A 16,312-nucleotide genomic window follows, 5' to 3' on the forward strand; every position below is an offset into this window, starting at 1 on the left:
TTTGAAGGAAGTGTACAAAAAGGAAAAACCAAGGAAATGATCTAGTTTTAAGGAATGCGATGCAACCGTCTGTCGCTACTGATATTATTATAGTATCGATTTTATTATTTGTATATAGCTGTACAGAAAAATCACGTTTACAATTGTAAAATCGCTTAACGCTCAAGCTCGATTGCGTTGGATTTTTCTCGATAGCGCGATTCTAAACGTGTCATTCTCAATCGCGTTACCACGCATTCTTCCGATACACAACAAGTTTCAAACGATTTCTCAATTATATCACAGAAATACAGACTTTGAATTCGAGTGACAATTTGAAGACATACAATTACAAAACCGTGTTCATAATGGGTGATTGAAAAATTCGTAGAAATCATGAAAAATCTGTGCGTGGACGCCAATTAGAAACGATCGAGTTTTTTTTTTTTTTTTAATCACCTCTGACTAATTTCTCAGAAAGAGAAATAAATCGACGGTTTACGTTCCTCCAAGCGATACACACGCATATCTTGTTGTCTATTACAATTTTATATACAGTTTTCGTAATTGTTGTTTATAACACTTAAAAACTACTATAAGAGTTAATACGGTGTTATTATAAAATGATTATAGCTATATTTTTATATTCATAATATCGTCGATCTAAAAAGTGTATAACAAAGTCTACAGCATTTACGACAATAATAATATAATTAATAATAACGAGTAAGCACTCTGGGTTTGCTATCGATAACAATTGACATATCCAAAAGTATATCTGAAAATTTTTTATTAGACATTAAAAGTGCAATGAATAAATAAAAGATATCAACAATCAATATAGTTTGTATAGCTTAATATTTGCAAATAGAAAGTAATTATTATCACACGCAAGTCACATACGTTAACGCATTCCTGTTAATATATACATATTACAAAGTTATACTTCAGAAAATAAATATTTGATAAAATGCGATAATGCCGTAGATTAGAAAATTGAGACGTTTCCTTAACATCTCGAGAAATACGACACCTCCTTCTCGTTATGTTAGGCACAAATATTTCTATACTACTAAGTAGCATATTCATTCTAAAACGTTTTATAACGCGCAAAATTTTTATTATTTACTAAATTGAAAACTTGGTTTTCAATCGTTTTCAGTAATTAAAGATTTCAACAATTGTAAGATAAAGATCTGCAACTTTGCAATGCAGTAGAAATCGTTTTAGGGCCATTTAGCATCCAAAGAAATAGTCAAAAAGCTACGGAAATCATTTTCTTCGACACTAAATAATCCTAAATCCTTTCTCTGGTGCAAAGTTAACCCTGTCAATGCAATCTTATACTCGAAATTAGCTCTATTTAATATTGATATCAAGAATGCCTTACATAAAATCATAAACCCTTCGTCCCGTGACACATGATCAAATCTTTGCTCGAGAACATGCGAGTTATCTGAGCTATAAAAAATTTTGAATAGAGATGCAAAAGAGAGTGACAAAACACATGCCACATTCGATTCAATTCGAGAACCTGTAAATCCCGTTTATGCCTAGAACCGATATAAAATCCGTGTATTCTCGATATGTTTCTAGCTATATGCATACGTATATGTACGTTCGACTACTCTGTAATATTTGATATTTAGACCAGCGCCTCCGCTATATCCGTAAATCTCGAAGATTGTCCATAAATTTTTTGTAAACTTGTACTTGTTGCTTTGCATCAGGTATCTGGATCGTTACGTGTATTGTACACGCGCATATTATCGAATGTTCGGAAATCTTTCGATAATATTCTTTCCTAGACATTGCTTCCCAATATCGATAACGTGTCGATCAGCGGTTCTTAGATATATACCGCTTCTCGGTAAAAAGTTACGATAATGCTCCTTAGTTATTGTTAATACGTGTTCTCTCTAAGCATATCTCCAATAATCCTAATTTCAAAACTTCTCGAAATAAAAGATCAGGAATTGTAAATCCTTGCTTCAGTTCTCACGCGGTATCCTTTCGCGGTAATTTTTAATTATGAAATTGCTACTAAGTCTTTCGTATTTTTATATGTGTTTAATTGGTCCGCAGATACCGATCGATGTTAGAATTTCTTTCAATTCTTGTAAAGAGAACGAATCTTATTGCGTTAAAATTATCGAATCTTGAATGTCTAACGTACCGTAGAATAAAATTGCTTATTGTGTATTACAAATTATCAACACGTGCTCTGTTTTCTTTTTCTTCCATAGGTGCGTAAAATGCTATTACTATTGTGGTCCTTCTCCATGAAGTAGAGTGAGTATAGCGTTTCTGAGAGCGAAATTCGGGGTGAAGGAAGTATCGTGCAACGGCTCATTTGTCATCGGACTGGTGTATTTTCCGCACAGGAACCATTCGTTTATAGCTGCCCTTTCGTAAGTAAATCCATCTAGAAATAATAATCGGCCACAATTAGATTTATCAAGATAGATATTTCGTATAGATACTTCAAAGTATTTTTCTGATAAAGAAACACTTCTTTGTGATATTTTTACCTGAGCACTGCACAGGTTCTTTCATTATCTCGTGCGTTATAGGACACAAGAATTCATGGGGAATTTCAGATTCGTCTATATTCTCCATAACATTGCAGTCTTCACGCTTCAGCCAATATAATTGCTTCTTCAATATCTCCATCGCCTATAACGATTTTGATATAATGAATTCGATACAATGAGCTAGATAGAATTATCGTAATGTTGTGCATTATACCTCTTCGTCATCTTCGATTTCTAACCGGGATATCAGTTCATTCTCTGACACGGATAACAAATGTCGCCCTGTCAATCCCAGAGCTAATACTTTCCTGGACAATCTAGATAATTCAATGTCGTTCAACCACTTCAAAGTATCATATAGTTTCCAATCCGCGACCTGAACAAAATTTTGATTACATTCAATTCAATTGTTTCGCTCATTTCGCATAATCTAAAACTGATTCATCTAATTACTGACCCTTTTTTTCTTGTTTCTCAAGCTGTCCATCAAATTACTTTGCGACACCAGTTGCTGAGGCACCTTCCAAACCAGGACAGTCTTGTCCAATGCACCTAAAAATAATTATTGTTGCGGTAAAATATTTTCATGCTTACTGATGCTAATTATATTTAATCTTCTATGCGAAATGTGAGAATAAATAAATTCTGAATACATTTTTTTATTTAAGTTTAAAATTTGTAGAAACAAGATTCGCAAAGTAACAATTTAACTTATATAAGAAAAAGAAATGTACAACTTGAGTTATATAGATTGAGTTATATAAATTTGTAATGTTGTGCAATAAATGTAAGTCAAAATAGTTTCAAGACCTGTAGCAAAAAGTGACGTGTCCTCGGAAAATGCACACGACGTAACAAGACTATCATGATCCTCCAAGACGTACAAACAGCTTCCGGAAAACTGAAAGCACATCGATCTTCATAAATATGTCCTCGTGTGTTTTTTAAAAAGCGCAATTGTCTTGATCGCTTACCACGCTCCATATACGAGCTGTTCTATCTGTCGCGACACTACCTAGAACTTCTCCGTGGACGGGCGAGAAACGGACGCACATTACGTTTCCACCATGCCCGGTCAAGGACTTTTTCTCCTTGTAACGCGTTCCGGTGTTCGGTCTAATGCTGTCCGAATCGGGTAATGGATCGTTTGAAATAATTACATGCCACAGCTTAACCAACGAATCGTTGCCGCACGTTGCCAGTAGATATATCTGCTGGTTCACATCCGGGTCCCTTGCTGCAAACAGTGCAAACAGCCGATATTTATCGTTGATTTTTATATTTTTTCAAATAAAAATTTCTCTAAAGTAATGGATATATATTTATATAATATTTATTGATTTTTTTAAAAGGCTTAAAAGTAATAATTAAAATAGTTTTTTCCTACACGCACTGCACATCAGAGAGCCTGGAGTAGGGCTAAAGTCACATCCTTGGACACCTAGATCGTGACTCGCATCGCAAACCATCAATGCTTCGGAACCATTCTTCTCGTCTAGAGTATCGAAAAGACGCCAGGTGCCCTCATTGCACGCGGTCACTAAATATCGGGAATCGTGCGTAAATGCAATGGCCGATATCGCATCGGCGTGACCCTCGAAGACACTGTAAAGTTGCCTAACAATTATTATTAACTGTCTAAAAAATATATAATCTATTAAGTAACTTACAAAACTTGCATCAAATTTTACATATATACAATATATATATATATATATATATATATATATATATATATATATATATATATACACACATAAAATTACTGTGCGAAATACAATATTTTTATTTAGATAGATTATATTTATATTTGTAACTCAAAATTTATAATTTTAAGATATCTTCGAAATCCGAATTCTCATTTGAGATTCTTATTCATCAGAAATTTTGTTTCCTAATTACAAATTAGTAATATATTCTATACATAATATTGATTTGTTCTATTATATTGAAGCGTACGTACTGCAACTGATCCATAGTTTCCACGTCCCATAACATTGTCTTCTCGTCGTCACCAGCGGTAGCGATCTTCGTGCCGTCAGGCGACCATCGACTCACGCGGATGCCTGTTCCGGAATTGACGAAAGATGATTTTGCTTGTTCTCCAGTCTGTCAATAAAAAAAAGTGCCAGTAAGAAACACAGCAAAAAATTAAAAATATGATGCTATTTGCATTAAAAAACAGTCGTTACTTCTGTGTTCCAAACTAAAGTCGTCCCATCGAGAGAACAGGAGGCAAGCATTGAACCGCACGGGCTAAATTCCACATAATTGACGCTGTAGGTGTGAGCGTCGAGTGGACTGAATGGTTTTTCCTGTATTTTAATCACCTCCTCCCCATCCTCCTCTTCCGTTTCGACGCTCCAAATGCGTACTAGTTTATCACTACAAGTGAAAAAGAATTAAATAATTGAATATGGCTAGTTTTTTACAGTTTTAAAACTTACCCTGATGCCGAGGCTAAAAGATTATTTCGGTGGAAGGCAACGCTGTTCACCGCACCATTGTGCTCTTCCAATCTTTGAATCAATCTTACTTCGTTAGCGTACGTCTCGACATTTCTCATTAGATCGTGTTCATGCATAGTGCTCTAAAATGGAGAACCTCCGTTAATCCTATTATTTGTAATTATTCGCGACCAGCCTACCTTTTCAGGATCATTCACGAACCACTTCGTTCCAACATTTCTTGACAGTTCCGAATCAATAGTCAAGTTTCCCGCCAAGTCCCACGCGATTACTGATTTGTCGTTAGAGCCTGTAATTATATTAAATGTCAATTGTTACAAAACAAAATCATTAACTTTTTCGGAAATTAGAGATATTACCTGTCGCTAATAAGCTTCCGTCACGTGAAAAAGCGCAGCAAGCTATGTATCGATTGTGACCGGAGATTATCGTTACGACCTTTCCTGAGCTCTATAATTGAATTTAAAATTAATAAAAGATTGATTGCCAAGTTTGAACAGTTAAGTTTTCTTCCAAGACAGGTCTCTTACCGTTTCCCAAATTACTGCCGTTTTATCGAGGCCACAGCTGGCAATATATAATCCGTTGCTGCTGAAACGGACGCAAGTTAAGGCACTGCTGTGCTTTTCCATCACTCTGCAAAGCTGTACAGTGGCAGTAGAGGGTTGGGCCTCGCACTTATTCTGGCTCACCGTGACTTCCCACAACTTCACGTCGTGATCGTTGCCGCACGAGACCAGTTGATAAAGCTTGGTGTACGGCTCGTTACCTGCGATAATAATTATGTTACCTATCATGTAAGATATCGTGTCTTTTCTACTTGTCCAAAATAATATATCTGGAATGTTTACATACATGTGACTTCTTGGAAAGTTGAGAAATCGCAGCAAACCACCCCCATGTCGTGAGCATCATCGATCGAGACAAGTTCGGCGATGTCCTGATTGCTAGAGGTACAAGTGTCGATCAGTTCGGCAGTGGAGAACAGCTTTAGGACACCCAACGTACACGAGGTGATCAGCCAGCTCGAGTCCGGCGAAAACGACAGGCTTTGCACGGCACCCTCGTGCTTTTGAAAACACCTTTAAGTGGTAATAATATGTCTCATGATAATTTAATCGAAATGCAAATTGAGGAGCTAAGAAGGGAGTAATATTAATTTGCAAAAAGCCTCGGATATTGGATATTTTCATTAAACTGTTTAAAACAGAGAGCATATCCTCTGTAAAAGGTCTTGCCTGATTAAATTGCGATGAATCAGATCCCAGATACAGACTTGCCCGTTATCTCCAGCGGTCGCGAGTAACGTCGAATCTGGCGAAAATCTGCAGACTCTCACCGCTTCGCCGCCTACTTGCACCATAGTATGTATCTTTGTCCCCGTCTTCGAAATGATATAAATTTACATTAATGCACAAGACAATCGTCCCCGTTTTCGAAATGTAAATTTACATTAATCCAAGATAATAATCGCTAGAAGCTCACTAGTCGTTACAAAGCTTGTTCGTTACTTCGGATTTTTTCACATTTTTAAACCTACACGCAAGTTCCAAAGCAGCGTGGTACCGTCTATGCTGGAGGTGGCCAGCATAGTGGATTGGGGGCTGACCTTGACCGAGGTCACGCCGTACTTGTGCCCCATCAGAGGCGAGAAGTAAGCCTCCACGTAGCCAGTGCCGGGCTGCCATTCCCAAACCCGGACGCGTTTGTCCCTGTGTGTTAAAAGAGAGGAGTGATGCGAACTTAATTCACAGCGCGCCCAGCACCGCGGAATTGTGTGCATATCGATAACCGATATTTACCCGGATCCCGTTACCAGAACGCAATCACCGGCGAAGTCGACGCTGTTTACATCGCTGGTGTAAACTGTCAGAGTCTGCAAGGCTTGAACGTCGCCTATGGCAGTCATGTTTTTTCAGATTAACGGGGTTCTTAGCTGTAAAGACGTATGAAATATTAATCAGCTGTATTGTCACTTTTCAAAGTCAAATCTACTAATATCTACTTTAATGAAAAGTGTACAACATAAACGTTCTTCAATTTCTCCACGGGAAACGATACACACAGCTCGAATATATTGTCGCCTCTTTTTGTCGACGCTGTTAAAGATTGATGAATGCGCGAATTAAGTCGCAGGTGAAACTGTCTATCGATTAAGAACGGAGTTATATGTGACACGTAGACATCCGTGGCAGATACTGAACGTCAGAATATCGACGAGCGCGATATCATATCTATCATTATGTCATAAGCCGTTACTTTGATGATATCAAATGATTATGATTTGTCATAGGCATCTTTAAAATTGATGTATTCCTACGTTAGGGGTATATTCTATCCATAGCTGTGTCACGTGGAAATGTCGCGAGAGGTAACAAGGCACGGGACACGGGAAAGCACCTTTAACCTTCGCCTTTTAAACGCTCAGACGAAAGGTACCTTTTCACGTTGACGCTCGACGCTCATTTTCAGCGAGCAAAAATCTTTAGAAATAATATTTTTTATTTATATATAAAAAATATTATTTCTTGGTCACGTGGTTTCGTTTTGACGCTAACGTCAAAGAAATGAAGTTGAATTTGTTCAATATCCAGCGTCGTCGCTGAATCGTCGTTGTCATTGATCATTCCAGTATAATCAAAAATAAACTTCGAAAAGAGAGAATACGTAAAATATTAATTATTTTCAAGTAATATCTTCAAGTAGTAATATGTTACAGATATATATTCATTTCTTCATTTCTTTAGTAAAAATCTTCAGAAATAATATTGTATATATATATATAATATTATTTCTAAAGATTTTTGCTGAAGAAATGAACGTCGAGTGTCAACGTGAAAAGGCACCTTCAGACGTACACGCGTCTCTCAATAATACATGTATCCTGAATCGACTGACTGTTCTACAGGTGGGCAAACGTATAAAAGCAGGTCTCTGAAGTTTCTGAAAGTCGGACAGCCCTTGGCATTGACCGCCGCGCGTCAAGGCATTCCGTCGCGATTGATCCACCACGAACATTAGTTTCATTACCGCAATTATGACGATTCAGCATTCAGGGACGATTCGTCTATATTCCATTTTTGTCTGTAGACTAACCGCCAGCAGTCGCAATTTCGTCATTTAAAATTCGTTCGGTCTCGAACAAGACGAAGTCGCCTGACTCTTTTAGGGCGCCAGGGAAAGTTCTAAGAGCCGCGCTGATAATTTCTCCAGTTACCTGCATACACATCGGCCCATTCTGTTTTTCATTATGTACTTCGGAATCTATTATGAGCGAAATGGCAATTTTCGCAATATGTAGAGACAGCAGCGTTAGACAGTGGCGCGTGCGAGCTCTATATCGCCAACGCTGACGTGTATGTACATAAAAGCCATCGATTGCACTTATCTGTTCCATCTACGAATGAACGCAAACATTACTGCATCATTACAGCCGCGATGGGTATCGCGGTTCAAAAAAGAAAATAGCTCGCTATATAAAGCATCCGTTGTCCACCGTTTATAATTAAATAATCAGATAAGGGCACGGCACACGGGTCCCGGCGCGGCAAATGATACGTTCGCGATGGAACTGTAACGATATAAACAAAAATATATTGTTCGCGCACATACGGCTGATAACACGCGATGTTACTTATCTATTTTGCGCGCCAATACCTAACGTCTGCAGCGAAATGGATTATATTTATTCGAAAAAAAAAATCGAACTATATTGCATGCGACATATGCGACTAACGTCGCTGCTTCGTTTGTATCACGCAAATTTAGAGAAATCTGTGATAATAATGTCACGTTATAATATACAAAATACCATTAATGATGCAGTTATTCTAATCCCGTAATATGCGAAATTACTAATCATGTGAACTTCATTTTACGTTATAAAAACATAAATAAGTATATGAAGGGGAAATTAGAAATCTTGTAGAACGTGAAATTATATTAGTCGTAAACTTCATGTTATGAAAATATAAATGAGTACATAGGGGGAAATTACAAATCTTATAGAATATTACATTATGTTGACTGTAAATTTCGTCATGTTACGAAAATATAAATGAGTATACAAAGAGGAAATTAGAAAGCTTATGGAATATGAAATTATATTAACCGTAAACTTCAACATGTTATGAAAATATAAATGAGTTATACATAGGGGGAAATTAGAAATCTTATAGAATACACAAAATTATGTTGACTGTAAATTTCATCATGTTATGAAAATATAAATGAGTATATATAAGGGGGAAATTAGAAATCTTATAGAATACGAAATTATATTGATCATAAATTTTACTATGTTATGAAAATATAAATGAGTATATAAAGGAAAAATGGAAATTTAAATCTTATAGAATACGAAATTATATTAACCGTAAATTTCATCATGTTATGAAAATATAAATGAGTATATAAGAGAGAAATCAGAAATTTTATAGAATGCAAAATTATATTAGCCGCAAATTTCATCGCGTTACGAAGAATATGAATAAGGAGGAAAAAAAAATATATATAAGAAGAAAAATAATATTATATATGAAGGGGAAGATTAAAAATCTTATAAATGCACTTGTAAGTCGGTGTCAATCGTCAATCGTCACTCGTCAAACTGAAATCGACTTCATCTGTTCACGTTCGAATAAGACGCCGGCGTTTACCGAGGAGTTAAATGACTTCAAAACACCGTCAGTATTAGTCGTCTCACCGACGTAAAAATAGCCATTTAATAATAATTCATCCGTTACGGCTCGCGTGGGTGGCGAGCCGTTATTTAATCCGTTATCACAAGCCAATGAACCTCTCAATTAAATTATTGACCAACAGTAAATCAGGAGTCGATCAAGCGGAAAACAAATCGACGCCTCGCCGAGGCGGGATCCCTCCCTGCTAAATATACATTCGTTTTAGAATCGTTACCAGTTCTATCTTCCCAACTTTGTGTACGTCGGACGGGGCGGAAACGTCGTTCGCGTCGGTTTCCGTCGGCTATCTCTCGTTCAGGCAAACGAGAGACAATCGTCGTTTCTCCGCGTACTTACTCACTCGTAGCAAAGGCACATGTTCCAGACACTAGTCGACGGCTTTCGGCGGTGCCTCTCCGTCGCTCTCTCCGTCAACGACGAGCACACACGCGGCACATGACGTTTCTCGCGTCCGTTGATTCCTCCGAGAGAGCTTTTACGCGTCGCGAGACGGCGTCACATTATTTCCCCGCGATCAACATAGCCGCTCCTGCCGACGAGACACTTCAAACAGGATACCCCGGACAGGGCACCTGTCACAATGAAGTTAAAAGCGCTAAACGCATGTCCACTGACCGCTCAGATCGATATTACAGAGGCGTAACGCGAGATATAAACTGCCGGGCTCACGCGCCGCAAAATGTTACATCGACATGTAAAACCGTCTCTCTCCGTTCCGTCTTCTCTGTTTTTTTTCCTTCCGCAGCCTCGCCGAGTGGAGATAATTTACGCCTATCCGGCATTACGCAATCCCTCGGACTGAGTAAATTGTTTTGTTATTCGAGGGAGCGCTAAATTCGCACCGGCTGTTGCGTTTTTCGTTTAACACATATATCTGCAAAATCTATATATATATATATATATATATATATATATATATATATATATACGTATAATTGTTAAGATATTTACATTGTACGTTTATTGCGCCAGACTAGAGACCCTTTACTAGAGACTGGCCAACTTTAGGAATGCGACCACAAAATGGCGGCGAAGTCATATGTGTGTGTGTTAATACATGAACTCGATATATGTGTGCGCGCAGCGCGCGTTTGCTTATCGTTGTCATCCGTTACACGTGAATTCTGCGCTTCTGTTAGAGCTAAACAACCTAGCCCGAATGCTTTGCAATTTAAACAAAATTTAAAGATTATCGCCATATCAAAATATTTAAAGCCAGTAGGTAACTCTAGCTATGAAGAAGATGATAGAGTTATTGCTGGTGATTTTTTAAGTAAGCCCAAAACAAAAGAAATTACAAAAAAAATGCCACTTGTCCCTGATTTTTCCACAAAGGTCATAAACTTAGGAAACATTGAAATAAATGTGTTATACTACATTGCCGGATATATTCTCTCCCGTATTTTAATATATAACGTTGTGAGTGAATTAATTGTGTTTAAATTTCGCTGGATCTGTCACATACAAACCGATTTCAGAATGTACAAAATTCGTTCAGTTAAAATATTTTCGACGTAATACGCTTTTTTTGTCAATAACAGAACATTTGAATACTTTTATGAGATGGAAATTGTTATCAGGCAATATCTTCCATACTTAAAGAAAAATTTTGATGCGAAAAAATATGATATGGTAAATTTTTTTAAAGAAAAAATGCAGTGCATTCAATGCGATGCGTTGAAAAACTGCCATAACATACAATCTAAAAAATAATGATGCATTTCATTAGGTTTCGACTTCGAATATATAATTCCAAAGTCCAATTACCGAACAAAGTTTACAATAGTAAAACCATGGCTATGCATGCGATAGTACGGTAGTTCAATTAACTATTTATAGCTATATACAAAAGAAAATAAATGTATAAAAGAGTTTAATTAAATATTTAATTTAACTTTGTGTGTCATTTAAAAAATTAAACTTGTATTCTTTTATTTAATGTATTTAATTTATGTAATTATTTACTGGATTATATTTTATTTTACATATATATTGTACCTGCGTTAAAAATAAAAATAATAAAAACAAAAATAAAAATAATTACCAAACAATATTTTTTCTTTCGGCATTATATTATTTGTAATTACTATAAATTGATTCCTTATTATTTAACAATATGTTATTTCATTTACGAAACATTTTTCAGGACATACATTTATACATCACTATATTCATATATATTTACATCATTATTTATACACTAGTTTATACATCATTCATCAGCGATAGCACTATACATTCGGAGTACAAGCGTATTTCAATCCAAATTTTATACCCGTTCGCGCTCGGTCAGCAGCGTTCCTTATTGGCGCTGTCATCTTGTGGGCCCAAGTCACGTGCACCGATCACGCGGAATCATCGAATGGCCAGTCTCTAGTAAAGGGTGTCTATATTGCGCGAGACGAGCCTGCAGCGGCATAAATTCCAATTATTTTTTTCTTCAATTATCTCACCATGCAGGAGCCTGTCGGCAAAGAAAAGCGACGTATATTTAGAAAAACTGAAGTAGATTATTGCAAAATATATTTCATACGTGGCAAGTGCGTCGCGTCCACTTCGCGATAATTAATCCCAATTAATCCAGGTTTACCGGGTCCCGAGGTATATGCGCCTCATAAAATTCATCGAATCTCAGGCCCGGGCCCTGGGAGCGGCGCTCGCTGTTCCTGGGCGAGGCGCATGCGCAGACCGCGTCGGGGCTGGAGCACGTGAATCGCGAACGGCATGTGTGCAGTGCAAAGTTGTAAACATGACAGCCGACTCTCTGGCCGAGATCGCCGGGGAGACTCAGCGTTGTTCACGGATTTTCTGAGACGGTTTGGTGGATCCGATGCCGCTTGGCAGCAAGCCGGCGTGCGTCAAGTGCGGGACTCGCGAGACCGCTCTGTGGCACTCCACCGACGACGGTAACTTGTGCAATGCCTGTCTGGAGGACGAGCGGAACGCCGAGGCGGGCTCGTCCTCCAGGGCGGACGAGGAGGCGGACAAGAGTGGCTCGTTGAAGCCCAGGAGGAGCACGCGGATCACGAGGTATTGCAACTCGAAGGCGACGGGGCCGCACAGAATTGTGCCCAAGGGCAAGGGTCGCAGAAACCTGTTTAAGAAAACGGTGAGTGAGCGAGAGATACTCCTCCAACTTTTGCAACGAGAAGCATGGCAGGGTCTCCTCGAAGAGACGCGTGGAATCGTCGTACAGTCGCTTATATCTCATTGTTTTGTTCGCAGCCGGTCAAGGCACCTACAGCCACCGCGACTCCGGTCACCAGCAACTTTGTATTCTACAAGGGCACGTATTTTCAAGTCGGAGATATAGTCTCCATGCAGGACGTAGACGGTGGGATTTATTACGCCCAGATACGTGGCTTGTTGACGGATCAGTATTGCGAAAAGAGCGCCGCTGTTACCTGGCTGTTGCCCACCACAGCGAGGTGAGATTCTTTGTTCCATTAATTTCGTCAGACTTCATCATAATAATGTTATGCAGTATTTATCAATGTTAATCTCAATATTTTAATATCGATATTAATGTTACCTGATATATCTTTTAGCCCTCCACCGGAAGAAGGCTTCATTCCCGAGACGTATATAATTGGACCGGAGGAAGATTTACCTCGTAAATTGGAGTGCATGGAATTTGTAATGCATGCTCCGTCTGACTACTTCAAGTTGAAGAACAGTCCCTATCCACCTCCACTCACGGAGAAGGGAGCGGGCTACATATGGACAACTCTTAGAAACGAACTGGCTATATCTAAAAAATGACAGTAATTCTTCATCAACAGTAATTCTTCACGTGTCGTTAGTGTCGCTCTAAACTTAAAATAATTTCTATACGCAAATATCTTTTTTTTATACTTTTATACTTTTAGTCGTGTGTATTATTTTAATTAAGAATACTTAGACTGTTGAATTACGAAAATGCATAGGACTCACAAAACTTGACATGACGAAAATTTGATGTACGCTGAATATATCGCTGTATAATATAGAAATAATCTTGCGAAAAACAATACACGTTTATAATAATGCCATTTTATTTATTAAATATATCTTCATTACAATATAACATTAATGCTTTGTGTTTTCAGTGAATAACTGTGGACATGTATTTTTTACATGTAACGGAACGCGGAGCCTAGATTACTAGATTGGACAATCGTAAAGTTGCCAATACCATAGTTGAATTCGTGAACCTTTGACATCGTTTTAATATATCTCCTATCATACACGTGTAAAAAATTTAAGAAACATCCTCTCGTCTTACCCAATTTCTTTCTTTATTCAGTATTCAAAAGTTTCCCGAAACTGGTTTTTTCCCTTGTAGTTTATACTCTTTTTTTTGCCAGAAGAGCCGTGATTCGAGAAAGATAGCGGTTCATCCGTGGCCTTTAACTCTGGTATCGTTGAGACGGGATATACGCGGAGGTAGCAGGCAGCATTGGTGCGTTCTCGCTTGCTTGAAGGGAGGGGAAAAGTGTCCTCGGTGCGACGGCGGTGTCGGTTACGCTCGGGATGACAGTAGTGACCAGTCAGCTGGGTGCCAACGAGGTGACGGCTGGTCAGAATTTGAGATCTTTTATGGCTTGCGGCAAGTCAGGTAGCTTCATATCCTTTATTTGTTGCGGTATATTCATGTTCTTCACCGCCGAGACAGCACGCGCGGGCGCTGCTGTGATTCCCGCCTGCACACACCATACGGATGGAAGAAGTGTGGAGAACGGACATGTTTCAAGGAGGACTCAGAGTGAACGCAGGGGTGAAATTTTTTAGCTAGGAGCGAAGGGCAAATGACGGATGACTACACGGCGTCGACGACATTTATTACTCTTATAAAGCGACATTATGACATTTACATCATGAAGGCACTCGGTTTATGCAGCGGACAATTACAAAACAGAAATGCATCGCCATGCGTGTTACGCAAATGCTCACGCTTTATTAAAGCTACGAAGGACTTTGCGCTGTCTACAGTTTTGGATAAGGTAAAAAAAAACGAAGAAAAGTAAAAAAATAGACGAATCACAAATACAGATACGCGCGGGAATGCGACATTGTAGTGGCCTGATTTACTTAAGGAGGGGGTCCCAGAAGGACAAACGGACGGGGTGAGCAAGACCGCCCAGATTTGTAAGTCCCCTAAAATTGATGTTACGTCAATCAGTCCTACCTGCCACCACATCGGGTATCTTCTACAAATCGCTGTACCGGTTATGCATGCATATAGCTAAAGCGCTCAACGGACCGTTTAAGCGATTAACGATTTTCAAGCTCAGTGACAGAAAATAAACGTATATTGCAAAATTGGCCGTACTAGCTTGAAACATATAAACGTTAGCGTTCTATCTCATGAAATGGGCAATGAGAATTTGTGGGATGTAAGAAGTTAATACAAGTTTGTGCGTCGCGATCGATAATCCTGACTGTGAGCTCGTTACAAACTTATTACAGTCGTAAAAGTCGAACATTCAGTATATCTGAGTCGAGAGCACAAATTTTGAAAGAATTTTGAAGATCACAGTCAAGGTGATATCGGGACAGTAATAACAGGCCGCACTTACCTCTTGCTTCTCCAACTTGTTCTGATCCTCGATCCTCGTGAGAATCTCAGTCATGTTGGTCTCGAGGACCATACCGCCCATCACTAACTCATTGAGTATGTAATGGACTTTGTCCACGTGAAAAATGAGATCGAGCTCGCACACGTTCTCAAAGCATTTGTCCAGGGTCTCGACAAAGACCTGTATCAGGTCTAGGATTCCCAGCTCCGACTCCGAACTGTCGACGCAGAACACAAAGTAGAGCGTCGCGTAATGCCGATAGATCAGCTTGTAGTCGGATCCGCCGATCAGACTACCGCCCTCCAAGAAATTGCACACGTTGTCGTCTCTCTTCGAGACCAGCTGAAACGTCTCTTTTATTATCTGCTGCTGCATATCCTCGTTCTGAAGCAGAAAATATGCGGTCTTGTGTCGCAACGATCCATATGTTCGCGTCTTCCTATCGCGTTCCACGCGGTTGCAATTTGTTCGGCGGATATCTCGACGCCGAATTTACGTTGCGCGTCGCCTCCAACGCAGATTTCATTATATTTCATTAAATAAAAGAATTTAATTTGCAGAATTTACGTGCGGTAAGTGGAAGAGATTCAAACGGCATCCAACGTATACTTACGAAGTACTGATAAAACTTGGAAAGCCGAGGTTTCCCATGATTATTGAAGACCAGGATCGCCTTAATCATGTCTGTATATGTTCGGAGTCAGTTGGCTTCGCTCGACCTTACGGTAATCCTGTCGTTACGCTCGGAGCGCACGGTCATTGGTGCGCGAGAGGTTATGTTCTACGACCGCGACTGTCCTCCGATCGGTTTAATCCTCATTACTTCTTTCCGGTGAGTTGGAGATAACTGTGTGTTATTCAATAATTGATAACTAATAATGGAGAGAAAAATTCTGATAAGGTTAGCTGTCAACAGCTGTCAATAACTGTCAACGTGTCTGTCAGCTTCAGACGAGTATCAGTCTATAATAGTGCCCTTTTTCTTTTTTAATCGCTTCTGCACTCTCGCCGCTCTCCAGCACTTTCTGCACCGCATCGAAAGGGAGAGGGAACGGTGCGCTTGAAGGTGC

General features: G+C 38.9%; 3 protein-coding genes across 9 annotated transcripts; 1 reads left to right on the top strand and 2 right to left on the bottom strand.

Moving 5' to 3' along the window:
• Positions 1–82: 82 nt before the first annotated feature.
• LOC139812973 (WD repeat, SAM and U-box domain-containing protein 1) lies at positions 83–10,488 on the bottom strand. 7 transcript variants are annotated; one of them, XM_071778168.1, is made up of 18 exons: positions 10,021–10,488; positions 6,784–6,917; positions 6,522–6,693; positions 6,220–6,365; positions 5,837–6,063; positions 5,512–5,750; positions 5,341–5,431; positions 5,161–5,270; positions 4,961–5,103; positions 4,706–4,898; positions 4,477–4,622; positions 3,901–4,130; positions 3,488–3,750; positions 3,324–3,414; positions 2,971–3,065; positions 2,728–2,889; positions 2,511–2,655; positions 83–2,404 (listed from the first exon to the last, which is right to left on the bottom strand). In XM_071778168.1, exons 2-18 carry the CDS (start codon positions 6,888–6,890, stop codon positions 2,244–2,246), a joined length of 2,721 nt encoding a protein of 906 aa, XP_071634269.1. In that variant the 5' UTR covers positions 6,891–6,917; positions 10,021–10,488; the 3' UTR covers positions 83–2,243. The 7 variants fall into 7 exon arrangements, with proteins under 7 accessions (XP_071634269.1, XP_071634270.1, XP_071634271.1 ...); XM_071778169.1 differs by having other exon boundaries at positions 10,025–10,487; XM_071778170.1 differs by having other exon boundaries at positions 9,899–10,487.
• Positions 10,489–12,082: 1,594 nt separating this feature from the next.
• On the top strand, positions 12,083–13,711 carry LOC139812986 (GATA zinc finger domain-containing protein 1). The gene is made up of 3 exons (XM_071778202.1): positions 12,083–12,793; positions 12,910–13,112; positions 13,233–13,711. Exons 1-3 carry the CDS (start codon positions 12,515–12,517, stop codon positions 13,444–13,446), a joined length of 696 nt encoding a protein of 231 aa, XP_071634303.1. The 5' UTR covers positions 12,083–12,514; the 3' UTR covers positions 13,447–13,711.
• Positions 13,697–16,200, bottom strand: Or (AP-3 complex subunit sigma-2 or). The gene is made up of 3 exons (XM_071778203.1): positions 15,856–16,200; positions 15,243–15,626; positions 13,697–14,366 (listed from the first exon to the last, which is right to left on the bottom strand). The coding sequence occupies exons 1-3, from the start codon at positions 15,922–15,924 to the stop codon at positions 14,244–14,246; spliced, it is 576 nt and encodes a 191-aa protein (XP_071634304.1). The 5' UTR covers positions 15,925–16,200; the 3' UTR covers positions 13,697–14,243.
• Positions 16,201–16,312: the final 112 nt, after the last annotated feature.

Source organism: Temnothorax longispinosus, chromosome 5 (assembly GCF_030848805.1).
Source record: "Temnothorax longispinosus isolate EJ_2023e chromosome 5, Tlon_JGU_v1, whole genome shotgun sequence".
NCBI lineage: Eukaryota > Metazoa > Arthropoda > Insecta > Hymenoptera > Formicidae > Temnothorax > Temnothorax longispinosus.

Bases quoted from the DNA above. Each gene is read 5' to 3' on its own strand.
- Or (XM_071778203.1), bottom strand. From the start codon at position 15,924: ATGATTAAGGCGATCCTGGTCTTCAATAATCATGGGAAACCTCGGCTT. The intron at 15,627-15,855 runs GTAAGTATACGT...TTTCTGCTTCAG, and splicing joins CCAAGTTTTATCAGTACTTC to AACGAGGATATGCAGCAGCA. The intron at 14,367-15,242 runs GTAAGTGCGGCC...TGGTGTGTGCAG, and splicing joins ACAAGTTGGAGAAGCAAGAG to GCGGGAATCACAGCAGCGCC.
- LOC139812986 (XM_071778202.1), top strand. From the start codon at position 12,515: ATGCCGCTTGGCAGCAAGCCGGCGTGCGTCAAGTGCGGGACTCGCGAG. The intron at 12,794-12,909 runs GTGAGTGAGCGA...TTTTGTTCGCAG, and splicing joins GAAACCTGTTTAAGAAAACG to CCGGTCAAGGCACCTACAGC. The intron at 13,113-13,232 runs GTGAGATTCTTT...TATATCTTTTAG, and splicing joins CTGTTGCCCACCACAGCGAG to CCCTCCACCGGAAGAAGGCT.
- LOC139812973 (XM_071778168.1), bottom strand. From the start codon at position 6,890: ATGACTGCCATAGGCGACGTTCAAGCCTTGCAGACTCTGACAGTTTAC. The intron at 5,751-5,836 runs GTATGTAAACAT...TTATTATCGCAG, and splicing joins AACTTTCCAAGAAGTCACAT to GTAACGAGCCGTACACCAAG. The intron at 4,899-4,960 runs GTAAGTTTTAAA...TTTCACTTGTAG, and splicing joins CTTTTAGCCTCGGCATCAGG to TGATAAACTAGTACGCATTT.